Here is a 21,757-nt window from a genome sequence, read left to right as displayed (position 1 = left end):
CCTCGCATAAAAAATAAACGCTTTTTACTTCTCGAAACTCAAATTTTTGAAAGCGTCTGCCCTCATTTCGTTTGAGGCTGTTTGCGTTTCTTTTTCGGAGTTGGAATTTCTAAAAAACCATCATTCAAATTCTGAAAATTTGAAATCGAAAAAAAAAAACGAGCTCCTTCACATGAAAATTATTGCTTTTTCACATACCGGTATAAAAATACGAATTTTCGAAAGCTTTTACCCTCAATTCGTTCGGGCCTGTTTGCTTTTCTTTTTCGAAGTTGAAATTTCTATTTTAAAAAAAAAAAACATCATTCAAATCATAAAATTTTCAAATTAAAAAAAATTCAACTCCTCGCATTAAAAAACGAAGCTCTTTCACTTTTCAAAAATACGAATTTTCGAAAGCTTTTGCCCTCAGTTCGTTCAGACCTGTTTGCTTTTCTTTTTCGATATTGGAATAACCTATCCAAATAAAACCCTGAAATTTTGAAACCGAAAAAACCAAACTCTTCACATACAAAGAAAGCATTGAATTTTGAAAGCGTTTGCCCCCGCTACGCTCGAGCTGTGATTTATTTCTCTTTCACAAAATAAAAAATTCCATATTTAAAAAGCTTCAAAAATTAAACAGAGAAAAAGAAAATTTTTTTAGAAGTCATGATAGGATGCAAAATTGTTATTTTTTTCTCATATCATTCGGAAAATTTTCGGTCACACGCCCACCCCCTCCTCACCATCCCCAATCAAGATTTCGATCCATTCATCTAAGGGTAGTTGACTGGTTGACCTTTGAAAATTTTCTCAATTTACTTTTCTAGTAAATGTTGTTGTACATAGCATTTGCGGGGAATTTTTTCCACTCACATGATCCGTCGAAAGAGCATATCCCAAAACACCCATTAAAAAATTTCTGAACCAAAAAGTTCATTTTTGGATTTTTGGCGAATTTTTGAAAATTTGAAAAATTCAGAAAATCTATTTTAAGGGAATTTCTTCAAATTTTTCATGAAATGTATTTTTTTTTGAGAAAAGTGAACCACGCGAATAATTCCTTCAATTCAACTCTCACACATCAACTAATTTTGAACCGTCTGGAGCCTCCAACGATTTTTCAATTTTCTCCACTAACTTCAAATCACCTCTGGAAAGGTTAAAAATTAATTTTGGGACCTACAACTTTTGTTGGTACTGATTGGGTACCTTTTCGACCGCTTTTGATGGTTATCACTAAATTCCAGCGGTGTCAGTTCAAAAGTGAATTTTTGTTCAATTTTTAACCCAAATTAAACTTATGGATGCTCAAGTTAATTTTTGCCATTTACAGAGCGATTTAAATTTTATGGAGAAAATTGAAAAATCGCCAGAGACTCGAGAATGTTCCGAAACTAAAAATTGTTGATGGGTGAGGGTTGAATTTAAGAAATTATTAACTTTGGTTCGCTTTCCTCAAAAAAAAATTGTATTGCATGAAAAAATTTGAAAATTGCTCTTGAAACAGCATCGTTGGATTTTTTGAATTTTCAACAATAATTTACCAAAAACAACTTCAGGACCTAAAATTTAGAACACTACAAAAAGAGCAAACATAGAGATAAAAATCTAAAACTCGGTTTTTGTACTATAAAGTTGACCTCACGAATCGATTCCGACCATTTTTCAGCCGATCTGGAGCTTTTAGCGAAATTTGACTTTTTTCCAGCCACTTTAAATTGCTCCAGAAGGTATTGTAATCATCTTCGGCAGCTGAAAATTCAATCCCATCATAAGTTAGACATTCCGAATGGATTAGGGCTGGTGAATCGCAAATCTGAAGTGATGAGCTGAAAAGTAATTTTTTATACAAGTTGAACATTCTCAAATTTAAAAAAATTTCAAAACCGTCAACTTTTGCTAAAAATTACTCAAAACTTCGATTTCACCATTTTTGACCCGGTCTAGAGCCTCCAGCAAAAGTTTAGTTTTCTCCTGCAATTTCAGGAAGTCGTCGTTATCCACTTTGGCAGCAGAAAATTTACTCCTGTCATCAATTTCACATTCCGAATCGATTAGAGCAGGAGAATCACAAATCCGAAGTGATGAGTCCAAAATTGCATTTTTTTTTTTTTTACAAATTTCGAACTAAAAAAAATCCAAAATTGTAAATTTTTGCATGAAAATAGACAAAATTTCTTCAACTTCTAAAAGTCGACCGCCAAATTCGATTGCTATTGTTTTTGAGCAGATCTGAAGCCTCCAATAAAAGTTGACTTTTCTCCAGCAATTTCAATTCCATCCAAAAGTCGTTATCAGCAGCTGGAAATTTAATCGTATCATATTTGACATTTCAAGTTGAAAATCTTAAATTTAAAAAAAAATCAAAATCAATTTTTGCAGCGAATTAATTCATTTGTTTGAGAAGTTTTTTGCATTATTATTGTATTTAGTTTTTTTTTTCAAAAGTGTAATGTAAGTTTGAAAAAATTAATAATGTTCGTCTTAATCTACTGTTTAAAAATTTTTCGAAGCATTTTGAATAATAAAAAAATCAAATACCCGATTTCAGTCTGCGGAAATACTGAATTAGTCCCTTCATACAACCTCGTTTTGAATCAGTGAAATTGTCTGGTTTTAGGAAAAACTACTGCCAATGAAAAAATTCAACTCAAATTGAAACGAGCGAAATTATTTTGAGAAAATTACAAAGTTACCAAAATTGTATAAAAATTACTGATCGTTGAAAAAAATTAATCATGCTCATTGAAAAGTCATTGATTTTTCTTCACCCAAGTCCTTATCTTAGAACATGGTGCTGATTTCCACATTTTGAAAAAATCTATCAATTGCTCACCCTTCGAGGTTTTCCCAACACAATTTCTTTTTCACTTTGTGATCTCTATTTCAATTGCACGTTGTGCCATACTCATTATACAATTGCATAATCGACAAGATATCCTATATAATTATGCCATGCTGTTCAATGCACCATTACCTACTAATCGCCAATGACAAGACGAAAAAAATATAAGCATCTACTCAAAGCTGGAAATTGGAATCACGTGCCCTTGAAATTTCTCGCCCTATTACTATCGTCGTACTTGACATTTGCATCCTGCAATTTTGAATCTAGGTATACGTATAGTTTTCATCATCACCGTTGCATTAAATTTTTCATTTTGTTACAATTTTTTACCCAACGTACAAATGAATACTTACTCGTATCTGGTGAGTGACTCATTAAACATGAAATTTAGATGTAATCGGGTGTTGTGACAAAAAAAAACTTGGGAATTGAAATATCCATTGATTGGTTGTTTAGAACACGCAAAACTTTATCAGATCTATGTGCAATAAATAGGCAGCTATCACGTTAATATTTTCATTCATTTCTACCTTTGGCCTTGCTGCTTCATGATTGACTGTCTGATTGCTAATTTTACCAACTATTACAAAATTTAATGGTCCATGTCGTGTCCAAGTTTGTCATTTAGTATCTGGATCACTTAATTAATTCCTCAGTTAACCAAGCAAAAAGTCTCGCGAAATCGTTTTTTTTGCAATATTTTTGAAATAGGACCTATTTAGTTTCAAAGGATGCTTTCGATGAATTTTGCTCGCTACTTTATGAAACAACCGAATAATCCCATCCTAAGAACATCATTTTATAACACTCCAGACAACGATTCAAGAGTCAAGCTCATGGACAAACCACACAGATTACCTCATCCACCTGTCTATAACTAATCAAAACCTACAACTAACTACGAATCATCTCACACTTTCAAACGGATACCTGCCTAATACTTATTCGACGATTTCAAATGATGAGTCATTTAGTAACACTTGACCATAGTCATAAAATACATCCATCGAACAAACTTCAACTTATAGAAACGAAAATTAATCCCATGAAACGAATAAAACCTATGGATAGATAGGTGTTTGTTTATTGACCCTCGTGATACTTTTCTCGATGTTCAAAAATAAATCTCGTTTAATAGCATACCAATAAAATTCTCTTCTTCGAAGATGCTCAGATATGCAAGTATTCAACTGCATAAGTATGTACTACGTACTTATGAGCTGTACCACATCATAACACATAATTCTATAAGTGAAGAGAATTTACCAAAAAGAAACGTCCAAATACTTGACGCGTTAACCTCATTTTCATATTATAAAGAATGTTTCCAGCTATCAATCACACACTTCCATTCTGCGGGTCATAAAAATGACCCTATAAAAAAAGCGATGCATTTGTAATTCAATCTTCTTCCGATTTGGCCAGAAAATAAAATCTTCACCATTTCCACGCCAACGACCTGCAGACGCTTTTAAAAGAAATTAAAAATCTAGTAAAAGTGAACCGCGGCAACGTACACGAGTAAAATTTATACACGAATATTCATCAATGAAGAAGATTCACTTCTCTCTTGTCCTTAATATGAATGGAAACGGAACATAGTAACTGCAAAACTGGTTCCTGTATAGCGAGGGTGTCTCGTTATTGACACAATTATCGTAGTGTTTTTTTTTATTTCATTTTATATATTTTATATTCACGTTGTCGTGGGCTTCACCAACTGCTCCAAGTTGAAAAAAAAAACTACTATAAAGGTAATTACGACTTACGAGAACGACCATATAAGAAAACGTTTCACTGGCGCGGAAATGGAATTTATTATCGTAATCCGGTAATTGTATTATATTCTTGCTGGGCTGGTGATTTTGAAAATGAAGAAAGTAATAATGGAAATATGATGCGAGAGCCTTAGAGAGGATGAAGGTGTATTTCTATTCGTATAGTCGGTATGATTCAAAATCAGAGTCGGAGAAATTATGGCATTCTCTTGTGTCATTATTGTTGTGTCAACTCTCAACACAGATGCAGATGCTGCAGCTATATACGTATAATAGTTTCACAATACTTGTCTCGGAAGTCAGTGAACTGAACCAGATAAAATGTACAAGGTTGTGATCAAATGATTAGAGATGTTTTCCAGCAGGAAGTTAACAGCATCCGATTATTTAGTAATTTTGAAGAAAACGTTACAGTTGTGTTGTGTTGAAGAGATGAATTTACATGCACGAGTTTAAGGAAATCATTTCTTATTCGTTTCTCAGACTGCAGACTGGGTGTACGAAGTCGATTAATTAATTTTTTCGCGAAATATGCGGATGATGAGCGAGAATGTGGATTTGCGCAATTTAGTGTTTCGCTAATTATGAAGTCTTCGACTTGTGGAGTGACATTCAACTTTCGCTGGAGGCTCCAGGTCGGCTCGAAAATGGCGGCGGATGGTCGAATTTAGAATATAAGTAGAGTTTCAGAATCTCATCTGTATAATTATGTACCTGAGAAAGAATCCTCTTAGCCCCCTATCCTAAGTCCTATCAGCCCATGCTTCAGGAAATCAAAAATCTGATATTATTACGATGCAAAATAATAAATTGGCTCTAGGAAAAAATGCTCAATTAGTGAAATTGAATTTCATAATTACGGCCTCTCTCCTACTCCAGCTCGGCAACACGTTAAAATCAATCTAAATTGAAACATTAGTTCATTGTTCTCATGAAAAAAGGACGAGATGGGCTCCAAAATCCCCATTTTCCTTAGTTTGGTGGAGATAGAAAAAAACTAAAAAATGTATTTTCAAAAAATTTGCCCTTATTAGGATGGGGGCAGAATGAAAAATATTTCAAACCATTGAAAAAGTAACACGGAATCAATCTATAGTATTTTTTCAAAGCAATAAGCATTGATCTCGATTTCTACAACTCTGTTTGATCCCAAACTAAGGAGGGCTAGATTTTTTACATCCAAATTGCACTCTTTTAAATGTTCGACCACAATCTCACTCTGAGAATCCTGTTTTAATTAATTTTAATGGCAAACATTCGTCAGATTGAAAATAAATCACTTTTGAAAACCTTGAATTGCATTTTTTAAAAGTTTGAGCACCATTTTTTATTTTAGGGTCGAACTGACACTGCAATATACCCATATCACTTTTTTCGATGTTTTGAAATTTTTCTCATTTTCTTCCCTTCTTCAAAGGTGAATTTTTTCAGAACACTTCAGAAATTCAAAATGTGATAAAATAGTCATAAAAAACATTTTTTAGCAGTTGCAAAGTGTCTAACAAAATTTCAAAATGAAAAAGCAAGATTTTAGCAAGACTTTTGGTAGGACATTTTTCAAACACTTTACGACTTCTTGGGCGGGGGGAGGGGGAGGGGGGAGAAAGCGGAGTCAATGTTTTATACGTCAATTATTCGTTTTTTAAACGTCTTGGGACATTCCAGGATTTTGGGGGGGGGGGGGGGCGTTGAAATAAACTTTCTTCGAGACTTCTTTTAGAACCTCCCCCCCCCCCACTTCTCATTTTTTCAATGAAAAGATTAGGTTTTCGGACAAAGTTTACACTTTTCTACTTTTTTTTTATTAAGAATTTTGAAGTCCTGAAATGGCCAATTTTTAACAATTCCCACCTGACATAAAAAAATGTATGAATTAAAGCACTTCTGGTGCTCTCAAGAAATATGAAAAAGAAAATTTGAAAACTTCAGTAGTTCAATTGAAAGAAAGAAACAGAACATTATCAATTCAGAATTTAGTAATCCAAATAATCAAAAATTCGCACCTTTTTTTGTTTTTTGTTTTTTTTTAGCTCTTTACCAGATTTTGATTTTTGAAAATAGGATTCAAAAAGAGAAGAGAACATTTTATTGCCAAATGAAGCGAAAGGACAAAATTTTGAAAAATTTCCCAATTTGACCCGGAGGAAGCGAGGGTGAAAGCTTTTGAGAGGTACAAAAATAATAGTTTTTAACATGAGAATTAAAAATTTAGACTTTTTCGCTTTCAAAGCAAACTTTTCAAAAAAAAGTTGGCCCAACTAACAAAATGGCGGCCATTTTGATCGGCAGGTCAGTCAAAATCGCAGATTTTGCTTTCCAACATAGAACTGGCACAAGATTTTTTTGAACTGGACACAGCTAGATCGAAAGAGCTTGCAAAAATTCATCACCAGTCAAAATTTCAAGTGCTAAAGTGCATTTTTTGATTTTTAGTGAATTTTTGAAAATCAAATTTTAGCCAAAAATGAGGAAAGAAATCAAAATTTTACCAAATTGACCTAGAAAGCTGAAATTTGAGATATTCAATTTTCAACTGGCCAAATCGATTGGAAAAGTTTTCAAACCGTTTTTAGCAGCTTTGGAGCCTCCAGCAGATTTTTGAAACTAGAAATTTACACAACATTTCATCAAATAAAATTGGGAATCCGAAATTCACGCTGCACTCAAACTTAAACACGCTAAGAAGTTGACTGCCGGTGAGTTTGAGTCATTTTGGAGTCTCTAGCGACTTTTTGAAAATTACAGGAGCTTCCAGTAGATTTTGGAAACTTAAAATTCCGACACAATTGTATCAAATTGCAGTTGGAAAGCCAAAATTCATTCTTTAAACCAATTTCAATCCGCTATGAAATCGACTGCAGGTAGACTTCAAGTCGTTTTGGAACCTCCAGCGACTTTATGGAAATTACTGCAGCCTCCAGCAGATTTTAGAAAATAGCAATTCTGATAAAATTTCATCGAATGCTTTACTCAGAAAGCTAAAATTTGACATGTACCCTATTCCCGACCTCTCAAACCAAATGTAAACGGTTTCAAATCGTTTTGAGCTGTTCTGGAGCCTCCAGCAGATTTTTGAAACTTGAAACTTCCACAAATTTCGTTAAATAAATCCAAAATTTCCACTGTGCTCAAACTTAAACACTCCATTAAGTTGACCGCTGATGAGTTTAAGTCATTTTGGAGCCTCCAGCAACTTTTTGAAAATGACTGGAGCCTCCAGTAAATTTTTGAAATTTAAAATTTCACCAAATGAAGTTGGAAAGACGTTTTGAAGTTAATTTGGACACATTTTGAGGTATTTTTTGAAAAACACAAGTTTCTGAAAAAACGCTGGAGGCTCCAAAATAGATTGAAACTGTCTGAAGTCAACTTCTTAGCGTATTGAAATTAGTTTGCAGAGTGAATTCGGCTTTTCAATTCCATTCGATGAAATTTTGTCGAATTACAAGTTGGTAAAAATCCAGTAATTTCCAAAAAGTCGCTGGAGGCTCCAAAACGACTTGAAATCTACCTGCAGTCGACTTCATGGTGTATTGAAATTAGTTTGCAGATTGAATTCGGCTTTCTAACTCCATTTTGATTATATTTTGTCAAAATTACCAGTTTCAAAAATCTGCTGGAGGCTCCAGTAATTTCCAAAAAGTCGCTGGAGGCTCTAAAACGACTTTAAATCTACCTGCAGTCGACTTCATAGCGTATTGAAATCAGTTAACAGAATGAATTTCGGCTTTTCAACTGCATTTGATAAAATTTTGTCGAAATTTCAAGTTTCAAAAATCTTCTGGAGGCTTGAGTAATTTTCAAAAAGTCGCTGGAGGCTCCTAAAATGACTTACACTAACCAGCAGTCAACTTATTAACGTGTTTGAGTTTGAGTGCAGCGTTAATTTCAGATTTCCAACTTCACTTGATGAAATTTGTGAAAATTTTCAGTTTCAAAAATCTTCTGGAGGCTCCAAAGCTGCTAAAAACGATTTGAAACCGTTTCCAATCGATTTGGCAGGTCGAAAACAAGGTATATCCCAAATTTTAGCTTTCTAGGTCAATTTGGTAAAATTTTGATTTTTTCCCCTCATTTTTGGCTAAAATTTGATTTTTAAAAATTCACCAAAAATCAAAAAATTCACTTTAGCACTTGAAATTTTGGCTGGTGATAAATTTTTGCATGCTTTTTCTATCTAGCTTTTCCCAGTTCAAAAAATTTCGTGCAAGCCATACATACGTTGGAAAGCAAAATCTGCAATTTCGGCTGACCTGTCAATCAAAATGGCCATCATTTTGTTAGTTGGGGCAACTTTTTTTTGGACGAGTTTCCTTTCAAAATGTTCCTTAGGATGTCTCCTTCAGAAAAAAGTTGCCCCAGAGGATCGGGGGGGGGGGTGCAATTACTCATATATGCCATAAAATAACAAAGATTCTCATTTTTATGTCAAAACTGAACTTTTCAGCCTGAAAAATGGGAATTATCATCGAGTTGTCGTGATTTCACCAAGCTGTCTAACACTTTTAAATTCTCTGCAACAGATGAAAATTCAGTATTCGGCAAAAAAACAATCTCATATAACTTCTCCAGCAACTAAAACTAAGGAAATAAAATCATTAGCAACCCACCTCGAAAAACATAAAATCTCAAATCAAAATACCTCCGTTCATTTATTTCTTCCTGGTTCTACATAAAAATCGACGTTACTTTCGCATCTCCGCAGTAAAAAAAAAAAACCTTCCTTACAGAATCTAGATCACAAAACCGTAATCTGCCTCAAGTTGGCTCTGGAGGAGAATAAAAGTATACCTATAATCTCGTCGAGTAATTCTATAATAGATCTCGTTATCATTACGTTGATCGTCTTATGGAATTCTTGGAAAGCGATTCGAATCGAATTACGTCAATGAAGCGTGTAATTATTCACAGTTAGCTCGTTCGATTAACACTTCGCTTTCGATAGAAGAGCACCCGAATCATCGAATCTCCACCACGCGTGCCTTCGTGTCTCTGCATCTGCAACGGTCGTCGTCGTCTCGTCGTCGTTGCCGGCACACGATTAACCTTAACTTTCCAAATAATCGTTTGAAAAAGAAAAAAAAAAACAAATCCTATAGGTGTATGTAGCGTGTAATACTATAAGGTATCTATATATACCCGGCCATAAAAGAAAGGGAGTTACTTTTCATTAGTCATCGTGATCCCGGTAGCCAAGCCAAGGTGTATTGTAAATCATACGCACGTAAGTCGAACCGTGAATCCGAGAAAGAAAAGTAAAGCCGGAGGCGATATTGGACATGTTAAAAGGTGAAAGTTAACTTACATTAGCAAAACTCTTAGAAAAAGTTTTTAAAATCGTCGCAATTGCTTATGGTCGTTGTCGTCGACGACAAATTAAATATTCATAAAGAAAAAAAATATTAAATTAAATAAAACCGAGAATTTTCATTTAGCCAGATGTACGAGTATGACAAAGGTAATTACACTCGCATTAATCACGTCTCAAACGTATATGAAATTACTTTTTCCAACTCAAATCTGCCATATGCCAACTGCCAACTCGGTGTACATCTTCTGAACATCGTATATGTGTCCGTGTAATTGAAATTTATATTCTCTTTTTATGTTGCAGGCACTGCGGAAAATTGACATGATTAAATGTAGGCATTCACGTTGAAATGCGCTTCATAAGCAAGTATCGGAAAAGTGATCATTTTTCGCATCTGAACGTCTTCGAACACACTAGAAAGGTAATTTTATAATTATTATAGCTCTTATACTCGTAATAGCTCCAGCTCGTGTCACCGTCATTTAGCATCGCATCGATGTCGCTTCGGTTCGCCTCGAACCTGACCTACATCTTGGCCCCGCCGACAAAAGGTTAACGGTGCTGGTTTTTTTTTTTTTTAAAAAAAGTGTACCATTTTGAGTCGTTCTTCGAGAGTTATAAAACTTTTATTCCATCATTTTCTCTCTATAAACGAGAACAATTTACAATTAGTAATTGGTATCGATTCAATATCGATATCACTGCCTTCGTCATTGGGCCAAATCATCGCGAACACGCGGTATCTAATTGGCACACGTCGTCGTTATCGTTATGCTTATGCCACTAATTTGCCGAAACCTTAAATGCCCAGTCGTGAATGTTGTATTTTGGAGATAGAGAGGTATACCGCAGCCGTTCGTCACGAATTATATAAATATGATCGAGTGTGAAACAAAAATGAGTAGGTAATTACAATGTTAAATAACTTTCCGCAAATTGTGTTATAATATTTGACATTCCATTCGACTCGCTCAGCCTCACACACTGCACTTTGCACACTGCGAAGTACTCGAACCTACATACCAACCTGAAAATTATCGTGCACATTCTCCGTATACAATGATGCGACTTACGAGTATGAGTATATGAATATGTGCAACATAAACAGAAACAATATCGTTCTTTTAATTACTTACTTAATCGCAATGTAATTTAAATTGTAATAATCAGTGGTTCTAAAAATATGTTCACCCATTTTTTTGTGTATGACCTAGCTAGGTATTTGTTCCAATTCTGTTTCATATAATTTGAATACTTCAAACTTGAAAATGTGCAAAAAGGGAATGGAAACGCAGTTGGGAGTTTATGTTAAAATTATTTATGACAGCTGAGACGTGAAAGAGTATAATTCGTGATCTAATTTCGAAATAAACATCTACTAAATGACCAAAAAACAATTATATATCTTCGACATTCAACTTACGATCTGTACGTTTAGAAGACCATTGCGTGATTTCGTAAAAGTACAAGTAACTTAGGTGTACGAGTTGTCGAGGAGCTCAAAATTAAAATTGACCTATTTTTTCCTAATAAAAATCTATAATACCAAAAAAATTCAGATTTTGACTTTAATTGAACGACAATCGAGGAATGGTTTGCTTCCTTATTCTGTACAGAAATGCAGTAAAAAGGGTTTCGGGGGGTGGGGGAGGAAGGGCTAGGTGAGTGGGAAATGATCGATGCTAACAAGAAACCTCTGGATCACTCAGTCATCGGTTGAGGTGGCTCTAAAACAAAATTCAGCTGGTGTCCATTCTCTGGAAAACCTGGAAAATCGGGGAAAATCAGGGAATTTCGTAATTTTCACGCAAAATTCAGCTGGAATTTTGAAAAAAGAAACGATTAATTCCGAATTTTGGATAAGGTCCTGTGATGAAAGAAAAACATTATTCTTTATTTCTCAAAATACAAATTTTCGAAAGATTTCGCTCTCACTTCGGTCTGTTCTGTTTTCTTTTTCAAAATCAACTTCTTTCAAAAAAACATCATTTAAATTCTAAAATTTTAAAAGCCAAACAATGAACTCCTCGCATTAAAAAAAAAACTCGTTTTTAGGCATCTCGAAATAAAAATTTTCAAACCTCTCGCCCTCGCTTTCGGTGTAAACAAATTTCACATTTGAGGCATCCAAAAATTTGAATTTCCATTCATCATTTTTATACCCGATTCATCCTTCCCCCCCCCCACCAAATTGGAAAATTTGGAGCACGACGTCACTGCTAGCATGTTTAGATTTTTTTAAAATTAAAAAACGTATAAGCAGTTTTTTATAACCGAAAAAGTATCCGGTTTGAAGAGAAACTTATGAAAAATTAAAGTATGGAATAAGTATAGAAAATTGGAAAAATGGTCCGGAAAACCTGGAAAAGTCAGGGAAAATGACTTGCCAAAAATAATGGACACCCTGTTGAAAAACCTCATTTTCTAATCAAAATATTCAAAAGTACGAGTAGGTAGGTAAGTAAATTTTTGTCATAGGAAAGATTTCAAAATTTTAGGTTAGTGTTTCAGCCCCCTGTTTTCTCCATCATGGTGGGTTTACACCGCAGTCGTCAACAATGTTTCAAAAACAAAGTTGAAAAACAAAATGTTTAGCAAACAATGTTTGAAACATGATTGATTTACACCAAATAATTTTAAAACAGCAACATTTTCATCAGCATTTCTCTTCGTGATTTTCTGATTAATTAATTCTCTTCATATTGAATAGTTTTACTTTCTAATTTAAATCCTATGCAATTCTGTCTGTTCACTCGCCTCTTTCTGGTACTTATATATCAAAAATTGCGTTATTTGTTTCTGAAACATTGTTGTAGACCACGGTGTAAACCCACCGTCCAGGTTAGAGCTCAAAGTTTGAAAATTTTTTCATGTGTTGAAAAAAATTCATTGATATCAAAAGACCCCTCATCCCTCACCGAGCAAAAAAATAATTTAAGAAATAGGTAAGTAGGTACATACATAAAGAAATTGAAACATTTGACAATTTTTCAAATTTCCAGAAAAAATATATAATGCAAAAACATGTTGGGACATCTTCAGAGAATGGATTTCAAAAAATTTATCACCTGTCCTAAATTCACAAAACCAAAACGACCTCGACAACGCTATAGAAAATATCAACAGACTCATCTCTAAAGCCTTATGGTTATGGCACAGTACACCAAAGAAGAAATCAAATATTTGAAAGAATCCTCAAATTCCATCTGAGATAACACAACTCATTGCGCAAAAAAGATAACAACAACAGCTTGGAAAACACAGACGTTTTCCTAATGATAAAACAAAATTGAATAGAATAACTTGATAATTGAAACAAGCACTAAAACATCACAAAAACAATCAACTCACCCAAAAATTATCAGAAATGACCCCTCGAGCCCACACTGATTATTCCTTTGGAAAATAACAAAACACCTAAAAAGACCAAAGCAATTGATACCACCTTTAAAACAAGAAAATGGCGAATGGGCACGCAGTGCATCTGAAAAAGCCGAAATCTTAGCTGACCACCTTGAAAAACAATTCAAACCTCATCCACCATGTACATCACCACCAAATATATCTGGTACTGCTACTGAACAAAGCAATTATAAGCTGAGGGTGGGAGGAGGCATAAATATGGACCTAAAATTTGACATTTTCCCCCAAGTATGTCTTGCAGAGGTAATTTCTGGTCATAATTTTTTGGTAGACTCCATCAAATTTCAAAAAAACTTGAAAAATTACCCACCCTAGCTTCACTACTTGAAGTTTTTCCAAAAAATATGTACCTTATGATGAGAAAATAATTTCTCATTTTTTGATTTTTCTGTATCTAAAAGTCCGAAAAAAGTTGAGCCGGGAACCTTCCCTTCGCAACGTAAAAAACTGGGAAAAATCAGTTTATACGTACATAACTAAAAATTTTCCATTTTGACGTCAGAATTTTTTAAAATAGCCCCCTTGCAAGAAAGAACATTCCCCTGTGCATCGAGGTTTCTCATTTCTTTATTTTCCAAGTCCAAAAAAAAGTTGTGCCGGGAACCCTCCCTCCCCCTCCTCCTTCTGCTCCTTAAAGTAAAAAAAAAGAAGATGAAAAAACTAAAAATTTTGCAAAAAAGTTTCCATTTTGATGTCCAAGTTTTTACAAATAGTCCCCCTTCAAAGAAAAAAATCTTCAAGTGCTTCAAGTTATCTGGTCCTCTTGAGTGAAGTTCCTCAAAGATGAGAAAATTTTTAAAAGAAATGATAGAATAATTCAAACGGGTAGGCTAGGTACCTAAATTTTTTTTGTAAATTTAGCATTTCTGTGTCAAGATTTTTTCAAGTATTTTTTTTTTTTTTTGTTGAAAGGTTTTTTGGTCTCCAGAACAATGTTAATTCCGCTTCTCTTGGAGAGTTCCTCCTCCAAAATTGAAAAAAAAAATCAAATAAAAAATTGAAATGAATAAAATTTTTTGGTCAGAATTTTTCTAAAAACCTTTTTTCAATAAGAAATTTCTCTCCACCTTGAGAAAGTAGGTTAAGTATTCAGAAGATTTCTGACACAAAAATGAGAAATTTTCAAACAATGTCCACCAACGTTGTTCTATTCCAGCTTTGGAGGGCTTCATACAAACAAACCAAAATGGCTTGAAGGACCAAAGGAACTTTTTTTTGTAAAAAGAAACTGTTTAAAATAATTTGGACGCAAAAATGGAAAATTTATGAATAAACTGATTTTTTTTTTCAATTTGAGGACCTTTCTGTTTTTAGCATAAAAGGCACAGTTCGCGATTTTGAGGTGTTTTTTTTTCAAAAATTGAGCTCAAAAACACTCCTTTTCTCGCTAATGTTGAAAGTAGCCCTCAAAACTTGTTGGTAGTTGAAACAATATGACCTAAAAAAAAATTCAAAGTTTCAGTGGCTCAATCGTAAATTTCCAAATTTTGGGGTAATTTTTTGGAAAAAAGCCAATCCTAAAAAAATCCATCACATGCTTTCAATCAATTGGGTTAGAATCGAGCTTACGCCCATGAATGAGATTATAATTCAAATGGGGCCAAAAATACACGAATTTCTAGCACAATAACTGGTCATTCAATTCTTTTGTCAAATTAGACAATTTTGGAGCAATTTCGGAAAATTCAAAACCTTGCAGGATCCCCAATTTTCTGTATGGACAACTGAAATTTTTTTAAAAAAGGTCTTGTGCGCGCCCTCATGCTCTGGTAAAAAAAAATTATCAAAGTAGATGACTGAGTGATCGAGACGTTTCCTATTGAGCTCGATAATTTTAAACATTTTCAACACTTGAACCCATAGTATCTACAGGATACGCTTTATTGCTTTGGATGAAATTACATACATTGAAATAAGGTCAAAATATATGCAATTTGATCGATAACGCGAAAATTTGTAAACAAATTCCATCGTACATACTTATACATTTCTTTTTTTTTTCAATACATGTCTTTTTCCCAGAAAATATTCGATTAGAAATCAATCGCCAATGCTATAATTCTGAGAATTTCTCTTTTTTCAGAAATTATTTAAAACTCATTTTATTTTTCGGTAGAAATCACATCAAAAATTAACTCTGCAGAAAGCTAAAATATTCATGCATGGGATTTCAATCCCATATTCAAGATTTTCAAACATTATCAGCCCTCTCAAAACGTTTTCTCATTCTTCTCCCTTTCCTCAGCTTTTAAAGTAGGTACTTGTATAAGTTGAATCACAATAAAATCATTACAAAATACGATTCTGCCCCTTATGTCAATTCGATTAAAATTTCGATTTCATGTCTTTGAATTTCGTTCAATTTTTTTTTTTTTCAAAAAATCCAACCAAACACTTTTTCACGAATATTCCGACCTCAATTTTCGGACCAGAAACTTAAATTTCCAAACCTCGCAGTTTTTATTAGAAACACGAACTAGGAGCATTTGGTGACACTGCATGGATCGAGTTGAAAAAATACCTACTCAAGTCATGAAGTCACACGTAGGAATGTTTTTTCAACAAGTTTATAAACACTTCAAAACGATCTATCACACAACCATCAACCATCACAAATATTTTCAAGTTTTGACAGTAGGTAGGTAATAAAGGCGCGGTGGGGTGTAGAAAGGGTAAACATCAGGTCATACTCACGTTCAGCATATTTTCTTTCAAAACAATACAATCGATCAGTAGGTATATCGCACAACTTAGTTAAATTTGTCATGTTTTGATCCCAATGAATGAGCGTAAGGGGCATAGAAGGGACTTGGTAATTTTTTTTTTTTTTTGAAAACTCAACAGCCACCTTCGGGTTTTCTACCCAAAACTAAATATTTCTCCATCTCTCCCAGGAAATCCTTCTCATTCTAGATATTAATATTATTATTCAATAAATTCAAATATATTATCTAATCCATCTTTACTAACGCCTCCGTTACGCTTGACTACAGCTAAAATCCACTCGACCCAGACGCAAAACCAACGGCAGCGCCGGAGATAACAGCGAAGAATGTTGCTACGGTCGTTCATTATCTTCGGTCACAACCACCACGAGTTACGGTTCCGGCAGAAACAACAGAAGCCCAGATAGCACAAATGGTATAGGAAATTATGCTTACGAAGATGACGACGACGATGACGAAGAAAGCCGTATACGAATCAAATTCACGCGAAAATTCACCTACCAGTATAAAAATTTCTGCTGCGTTTTATCCAGTTTATTACTTTCATTGTTGTCAGCTGCGGTGGTTTTTTATATAGGATGTACGTATGGATCGAATTAATCTTCGTATAGTGTGACCTTGATCCTGCTTGATCAATAGGACGATCATTTTACTTATATTTAGTTTCGTTTTACTCTTACAGATAATTATATTAGAGTCGAACCAGGAGAAGAGTTATCGTTCCAAGGTTCTTTTACATTTACTCGAAATAACACCCATGAATCCTCTGGGTCAAGCTCGCAACTTTCACTCGCAAATTATATCAGCGCTTTGGAAAATGCTTTACTAGTCCATCCAATCTTACGACTTTCATTTTTATCGGCGGAAATATTAGCTTTAGATACGTTAGTATAAATCTCTTCTCTATACAGCTATAATACTCTTGAGCTTTTTGTTGTACGAATAGGTATATCTATACCTATTGTGTACCTACTACATAGAAGCGTGAAACTACATAAGTTGTGATATCATGTTCTTCTTCTTCTTGCAGCGAAAACGACAACAGCAACACGACCGTTCACTTTGGAATGAAATTTAATCCTCGTCTGTTACTCGGGGCTACGTTGAAAGACATCGTTGACGCGTTAAAACAACATCTACAAATGCCAGATGCATCGGTTGATAAGAATAGCGTCTCGGTTCGAGAATTCTTTCCATCTTCTGCGGTCACATCGCCGTCCATTTTGACCGAATCTTCGTCCTCATCGGGACACGTGATAGAAGATAATTTGACCAGCACCGCCGGTAGATGCGTATCAGCTATGCAGTTACCGTTTTGTATAAATATCACCGAAAAAAGCTACACAGCGTATCCAAATCTACTATTGCATAAAAGTAAAGAAGACGTTACCGATAATTTGATCGTATTTAGGTGAGTAATACTACGGTATAACTCTTGATCGATTACGTACAAAATGATTATAATAGGAATAGGAAATTCATCGTGTTTTGGTTACTTATCCGTAGAGAATTGATTGATGCGGAGTGTTACGAATATGCTGGCGAATTCTTGTGCTCGGTTTTGCAACCGAAATGCATCCAGAGACCGAGTTTACCAACAGACGAGACGAAATTACCTTGTAGAGCGTTCTGTCGCGAATTTTGGGCTGGATGTGGAGATAGGTTGTCTGATAATTTGAAGAAATCTTTGGATTGTTTCAAGTTCCCAGAGTATAGCGATTTTGGTAGGAAATGCCGAGCTCAGCCGAGTAAGTTGAATGGGTTTATCGCTAGTGTGAGTTGTATATTTACGTAGAATAATCTCTTAACTTTCTTACCTATGTGTATTGAAACAGAAATCAATTAAATTCACATCATTAGATGACTCTAAATTGGAAAAGAATTCGTAAATTAAAATTTCACCAGCATAATACCTGAATGTCTTCGATTCTTTCTTTGGTTGCTCTTGCTATTGAATCAGCGTTCGTTCAATCCATCAACTGGTCACATTGGTTTTCAGAACACTTCCACGATTAAAATATCGTAAATTCGATTCATCAACTGTCGAAAGTTCTTTTATAAAACGAAAATTAAATTAATTAATCATTGAATTCGATTATTCGAAGACAGAAACCGGCTTTCGCTCCATAAATCATGAAAACAAACAAGTTGAGTCAGCTGATTTCAAGATGGTGGGCAAAATGCAGTGTTGCTGTTTTTGCAACAAAAAAAATGAATAAAAAAATTCAAAATAAATAATTTTTAATTTAAAATAATTAGGTAATTTATAATGAATTGATGATCATTGAAATTTGAAAACTAGCCATAGTAATTGAAAAGTAGAAATATTCCAACTTTCAATCACTTCAATGAAAGAAAAATCACTACTGATTACTGATTATAAACGATTTCATTGAAAAACGACAGATGAACTTTTCAATTACCTATTTTATTTCTTCATGTTCTTCAATTACCATTAAGTATAAAACGGACTTTAAATAAAATATAATTGATAAAAATACTGACGAAGGTCATCTTTTAATAAAAAACTTTATTATTTCTCAATAATTTCATTAAACTAATCACACATTCGTTTGCAGATTGTGATCCAGTGACATTGAAAAACGACGAAGCATTCTCATACAGATTATGCGACGGAGTAATCGACTGTAAAGATTTAGAAGATGAAATGTCTTGTCCCTATTGCACCGCTACAGATGCTCTTCATTGCGGTTTGAATAAGAAATGTATCCCTCAAAGTAATCTTTGCGATGATGTATCCGATTGTCCAGACGGCAGTGACGAAAAAAATTGTCGTAAGTTGCAAGATTTCTTAATCTTATACCGTTTCTTCGACAACTCTTCTGACCTATACGAAAGTATACTTCATCCTACTACATCAATGTTATCACTTTACAGTTTCATTACGACCTAATGTCACCGCTGATTTACACTACAAAACGGTATTAGATACGCCGAGTTACAAAGAAGGTTACGCAGTTTACACGAGAAATGGCACCACGGCTAACATATGTGTGGAAAACGACATGGATGATACTTTCTCTGGACCTATTTTGAATAAAATTGGAGAATCTTTATGTAGAAATAGCGCCTACCAGTATGTTTCATTCGAGTTTTATAATTAATTACCAAACCGAGAGCGTCGTCTAGTGTGAAAATCAATTTCATGGCCTTCGCAGATCAAATTGAAATGACTTTACAAATTTTTTAATTTTTTTTCTTTTTAATAGGAATGTACGTCGAGTTGAAACTAAATCAATAAAAAATACAAATTTGCCATCGTCCAGTGTTTTTGCCAAATTGCAGTATAAAAGAAACGTCGATGTTTCATTTTCACTCAGCTCGAATTGTTCCTCGAATAGGTTACTTCATGTTACATGTACTGGTATTGGTAGGTATGGTGAAGAGAATCGATTATTGGGTGTTTTTTTGCGTTTTTCAATCGAGTTTTTTGTTCATTTTTATACAGAGTGTGGTATACAGACGACTCGAAATTACATCAGTATCGAAGGACTGAATAAAATAGCCAAAGCTGGAGATTGGCCATGGCATGTGGCTTTATTCAAAGATGGTGTTCATGCTTGTGACGCTACGTTAGTATCGCAGCATTGGTTACTCACGACGATATCTTGTTTCCAAGGGTTTGTATTTTCATTTTGAAAATAGCGGTGTGTTTTTACAAAATGTGCGATTATTTATGGTTTGTATTTTTTTTTTTTTTTTTTTTTTTAGGCAAAACAAAGCTGAATGGATAGCAAAACTGGGTACGATAAGGTTATACGCGAAATCACCTTGGCAACAAGAACGACATATTGTCGGCATGATTAAATCTCCCGTTGAAGGGAGCACGCTAGTCTTAATAAAATTAAGTAGTCCTGTAATATTTTCGCATTTCATTCGTCCAATTTGTTTACCATCCGGTAATGCACTCGCTGACGATCTCATGTACTGTAATACTTTAGGATGGACGAAAACCAGTACGTATAGTCTTTCTCTATGGTTTATCTTCTTTGTTTTGGAGTTATGTATGAGTTTGATCTTTTTTTAGGAGAGATGTTGCAAAGAATCGAAGTCAGAGAAACTGCCATGGATAATTGCGCCGATATTAGTATTACTTCTGGTAACACGTTATGTGCCGGTTCCACTTTTGATCCTAGTGAATGCAACGTAAGTTACGTTTCGGGCTTGGATAAATAGATACCTATTTACAAGAGATTCTTTTACACTTCGTCGACTCCGATCGAGCTGAAATTTGGTTCATTGAAAGATCATGTCGTCCAGATCACAGAAATCGAATTTTCAGCAACCGAAGTTGATTTTTAGATTTTTGGCGAAATTTTGAAAATTGCAATTGGTGTCGATTTTTTGCAAAAAGGGCTAAGTTGGAGATGGGAATCTGAAATTCGGTCTGTATATGATAAAGTCGACCTCCAGAATCGATTTCCACCATTTTCCAGCCAATCTGAAGCCTCCAGCGAAATTTGACTTTTTTCCAGCGATTCCAAACAAACTCCAGATGGCGGTGTAATAAACTTTAGCGGCTGAAAATTTAATCCTATCATAATTTTGACATTTCGAATTGATTAGAGCCGAAGAATCGCAAATCCGAAGTGACAAATTGAAAAGTGTATTTTTTCACAAGTAAAAAATCTCAAATTTGAAAAAAATTCCAAAATTGTCAGTTTTTGCAAAAAATTACTCAAAACTTGGTCTACTCTTTGAAGTTGACCCTCCCAAATCATTAGAACCTCCAAGGATTAAATTTCTGGCTGCCGAAGTTGATTACAACGCCTTCTGGAGCAATCTGAAATTGCTGGAAAAAAGTCAGATTTCGCCGGTGGCTCCAGATTGGCTGAAAAATGGTAGAAATTGATTTGAGGGATCGACTGTACTGTGTTGACGAAGTTTTGAGTAATTTGTTACAAAAATTGACACTTTTGGAATTTTTTTAAAATTTGAGATTTTTTCAAGTCAAAAAAACATATACCTACACTTTTCAACTTGTCACCTCGGATTTGTGATCCGTCCCCTCCCTCTTCCCCCCTAATCAACTGTGAGGGGACGGGGAAAAGTCAAATTTGGCTGCAGGTTCCAGATCGGCTGAGCAATTATCTTACTCGATTCCAGAAAGTCGACTTCAGCTTATAAACCAAGCTTCAGATTTTTATCTCTATTTTTGCTCTTTTTGTTAAAAATTATTAACAATTGATTGTTTCCACCATTTTCAAAAATTTGTCAAAAATAGATAAATCAACTTCGACAGCTGAAAATGTAATTCTTAGGTTTGGGTGATGTGCTCTCACAGTGAGCCAGATTTCATTTCGATCGAAGTTCGACGAGTTGTTAACGTTTCCTCGCTGTGTAAATTGATTTTAAATTCATGATTTTGTTATGTCTTTACAGGAAGAAGAAATGGCCGGAAGTGCCATGATATGTTTGACTTCTAAACAAAATCGATGGATTTTAGTAGGAGTCAGTAGTTGGAGAATTTCATGTACACCGATTGGAATGCAACGACCTAGACTTTATGATAAGATTACTTCTAATGTAAATTGGATTCAAAGTGTTATTCAAGATGTTTAAAGTTGGATTTTTTTTTTTATTATTTCTGTATTATGTATTTCTTTTAATAGCGTTGTGATTTTTTTAAAGATTGTTTTTTAAAATACATTTTTAAAATGTGAAA

The 21,757-nt window shown here is 34.3% G+C and overlaps 1 protein-coding gene across 2 annotated transcripts in view; it reads left to right on the top strand.

Moving 5' to 3' along the window:
* LOC135833269 (atrial natriuretic peptide-converting enzyme-like) overlaps positions 1 to 21,757 on the top strand; it is a 33,096-nt gene extending 11,339 nt beyond the window's left edge. For both annotated transcript variants that reach the window (XM_065346999.1, XM_065346993.1), the window contains exons 2-13: positions 10,226 to 10,343; positions 16,339 to 16,651; positions 16,754 to 16,955; positions 17,102 to 17,482; positions 17,578 to 17,819; positions 18,651 to 18,866; positions 18,970 to 19,168; positions 19,302 to 19,462; positions 19,541 to 19,712; positions 19,804 to 20,048; positions 20,120 to 20,238; positions 21,475 to 21,757. In XM_065346999.1, coding sequence (XP_065203071.1) covers positions 10,272 to 10,343; positions 16,339 to 16,651; positions 16,754 to 16,955; positions 17,102 to 17,482; positions 17,578 to 17,819; positions 18,651 to 18,866; positions 18,970 to 19,168; positions 19,302 to 19,462; positions 19,541 to 19,712; positions 19,804 to 20,048; positions 20,120 to 20,238; positions 21,475 to 21,654 — 2,502 coding nt within the window. In that variant the 5' untranslated portion in view covers positions 10,226 to 10,271 and the 3' untranslated portion in view covers positions 21,655 to 21,757. The remainder of the gene's footprint in view (positions 1 to 10,225; positions 10,344 to 16,338; positions 16,652 to 16,753; positions 16,956 to 17,101; positions 17,483 to 17,577; positions 17,820 to 18,650; positions 18,867 to 18,969; positions 19,169 to 19,301; positions 19,463 to 19,540; positions 19,713 to 19,803; positions 20,049 to 20,119; positions 20,239 to 21,474) is intronic.

The sequence above is a fragment of the Planococcus citri genome, chromosome 1, assembly GCF_950023065.1.
Source record: "Planococcus citri chromosome 1, ihPlaCitr1.1, whole genome shotgun sequence".
NCBI lineage: Eukaryota > Metazoa > Arthropoda > Insecta > Hemiptera > Pseudococcidae > Planococcus > Planococcus citri.
This window is presented reverse-complemented; position numbering and strand designations above follow the sequence as displayed.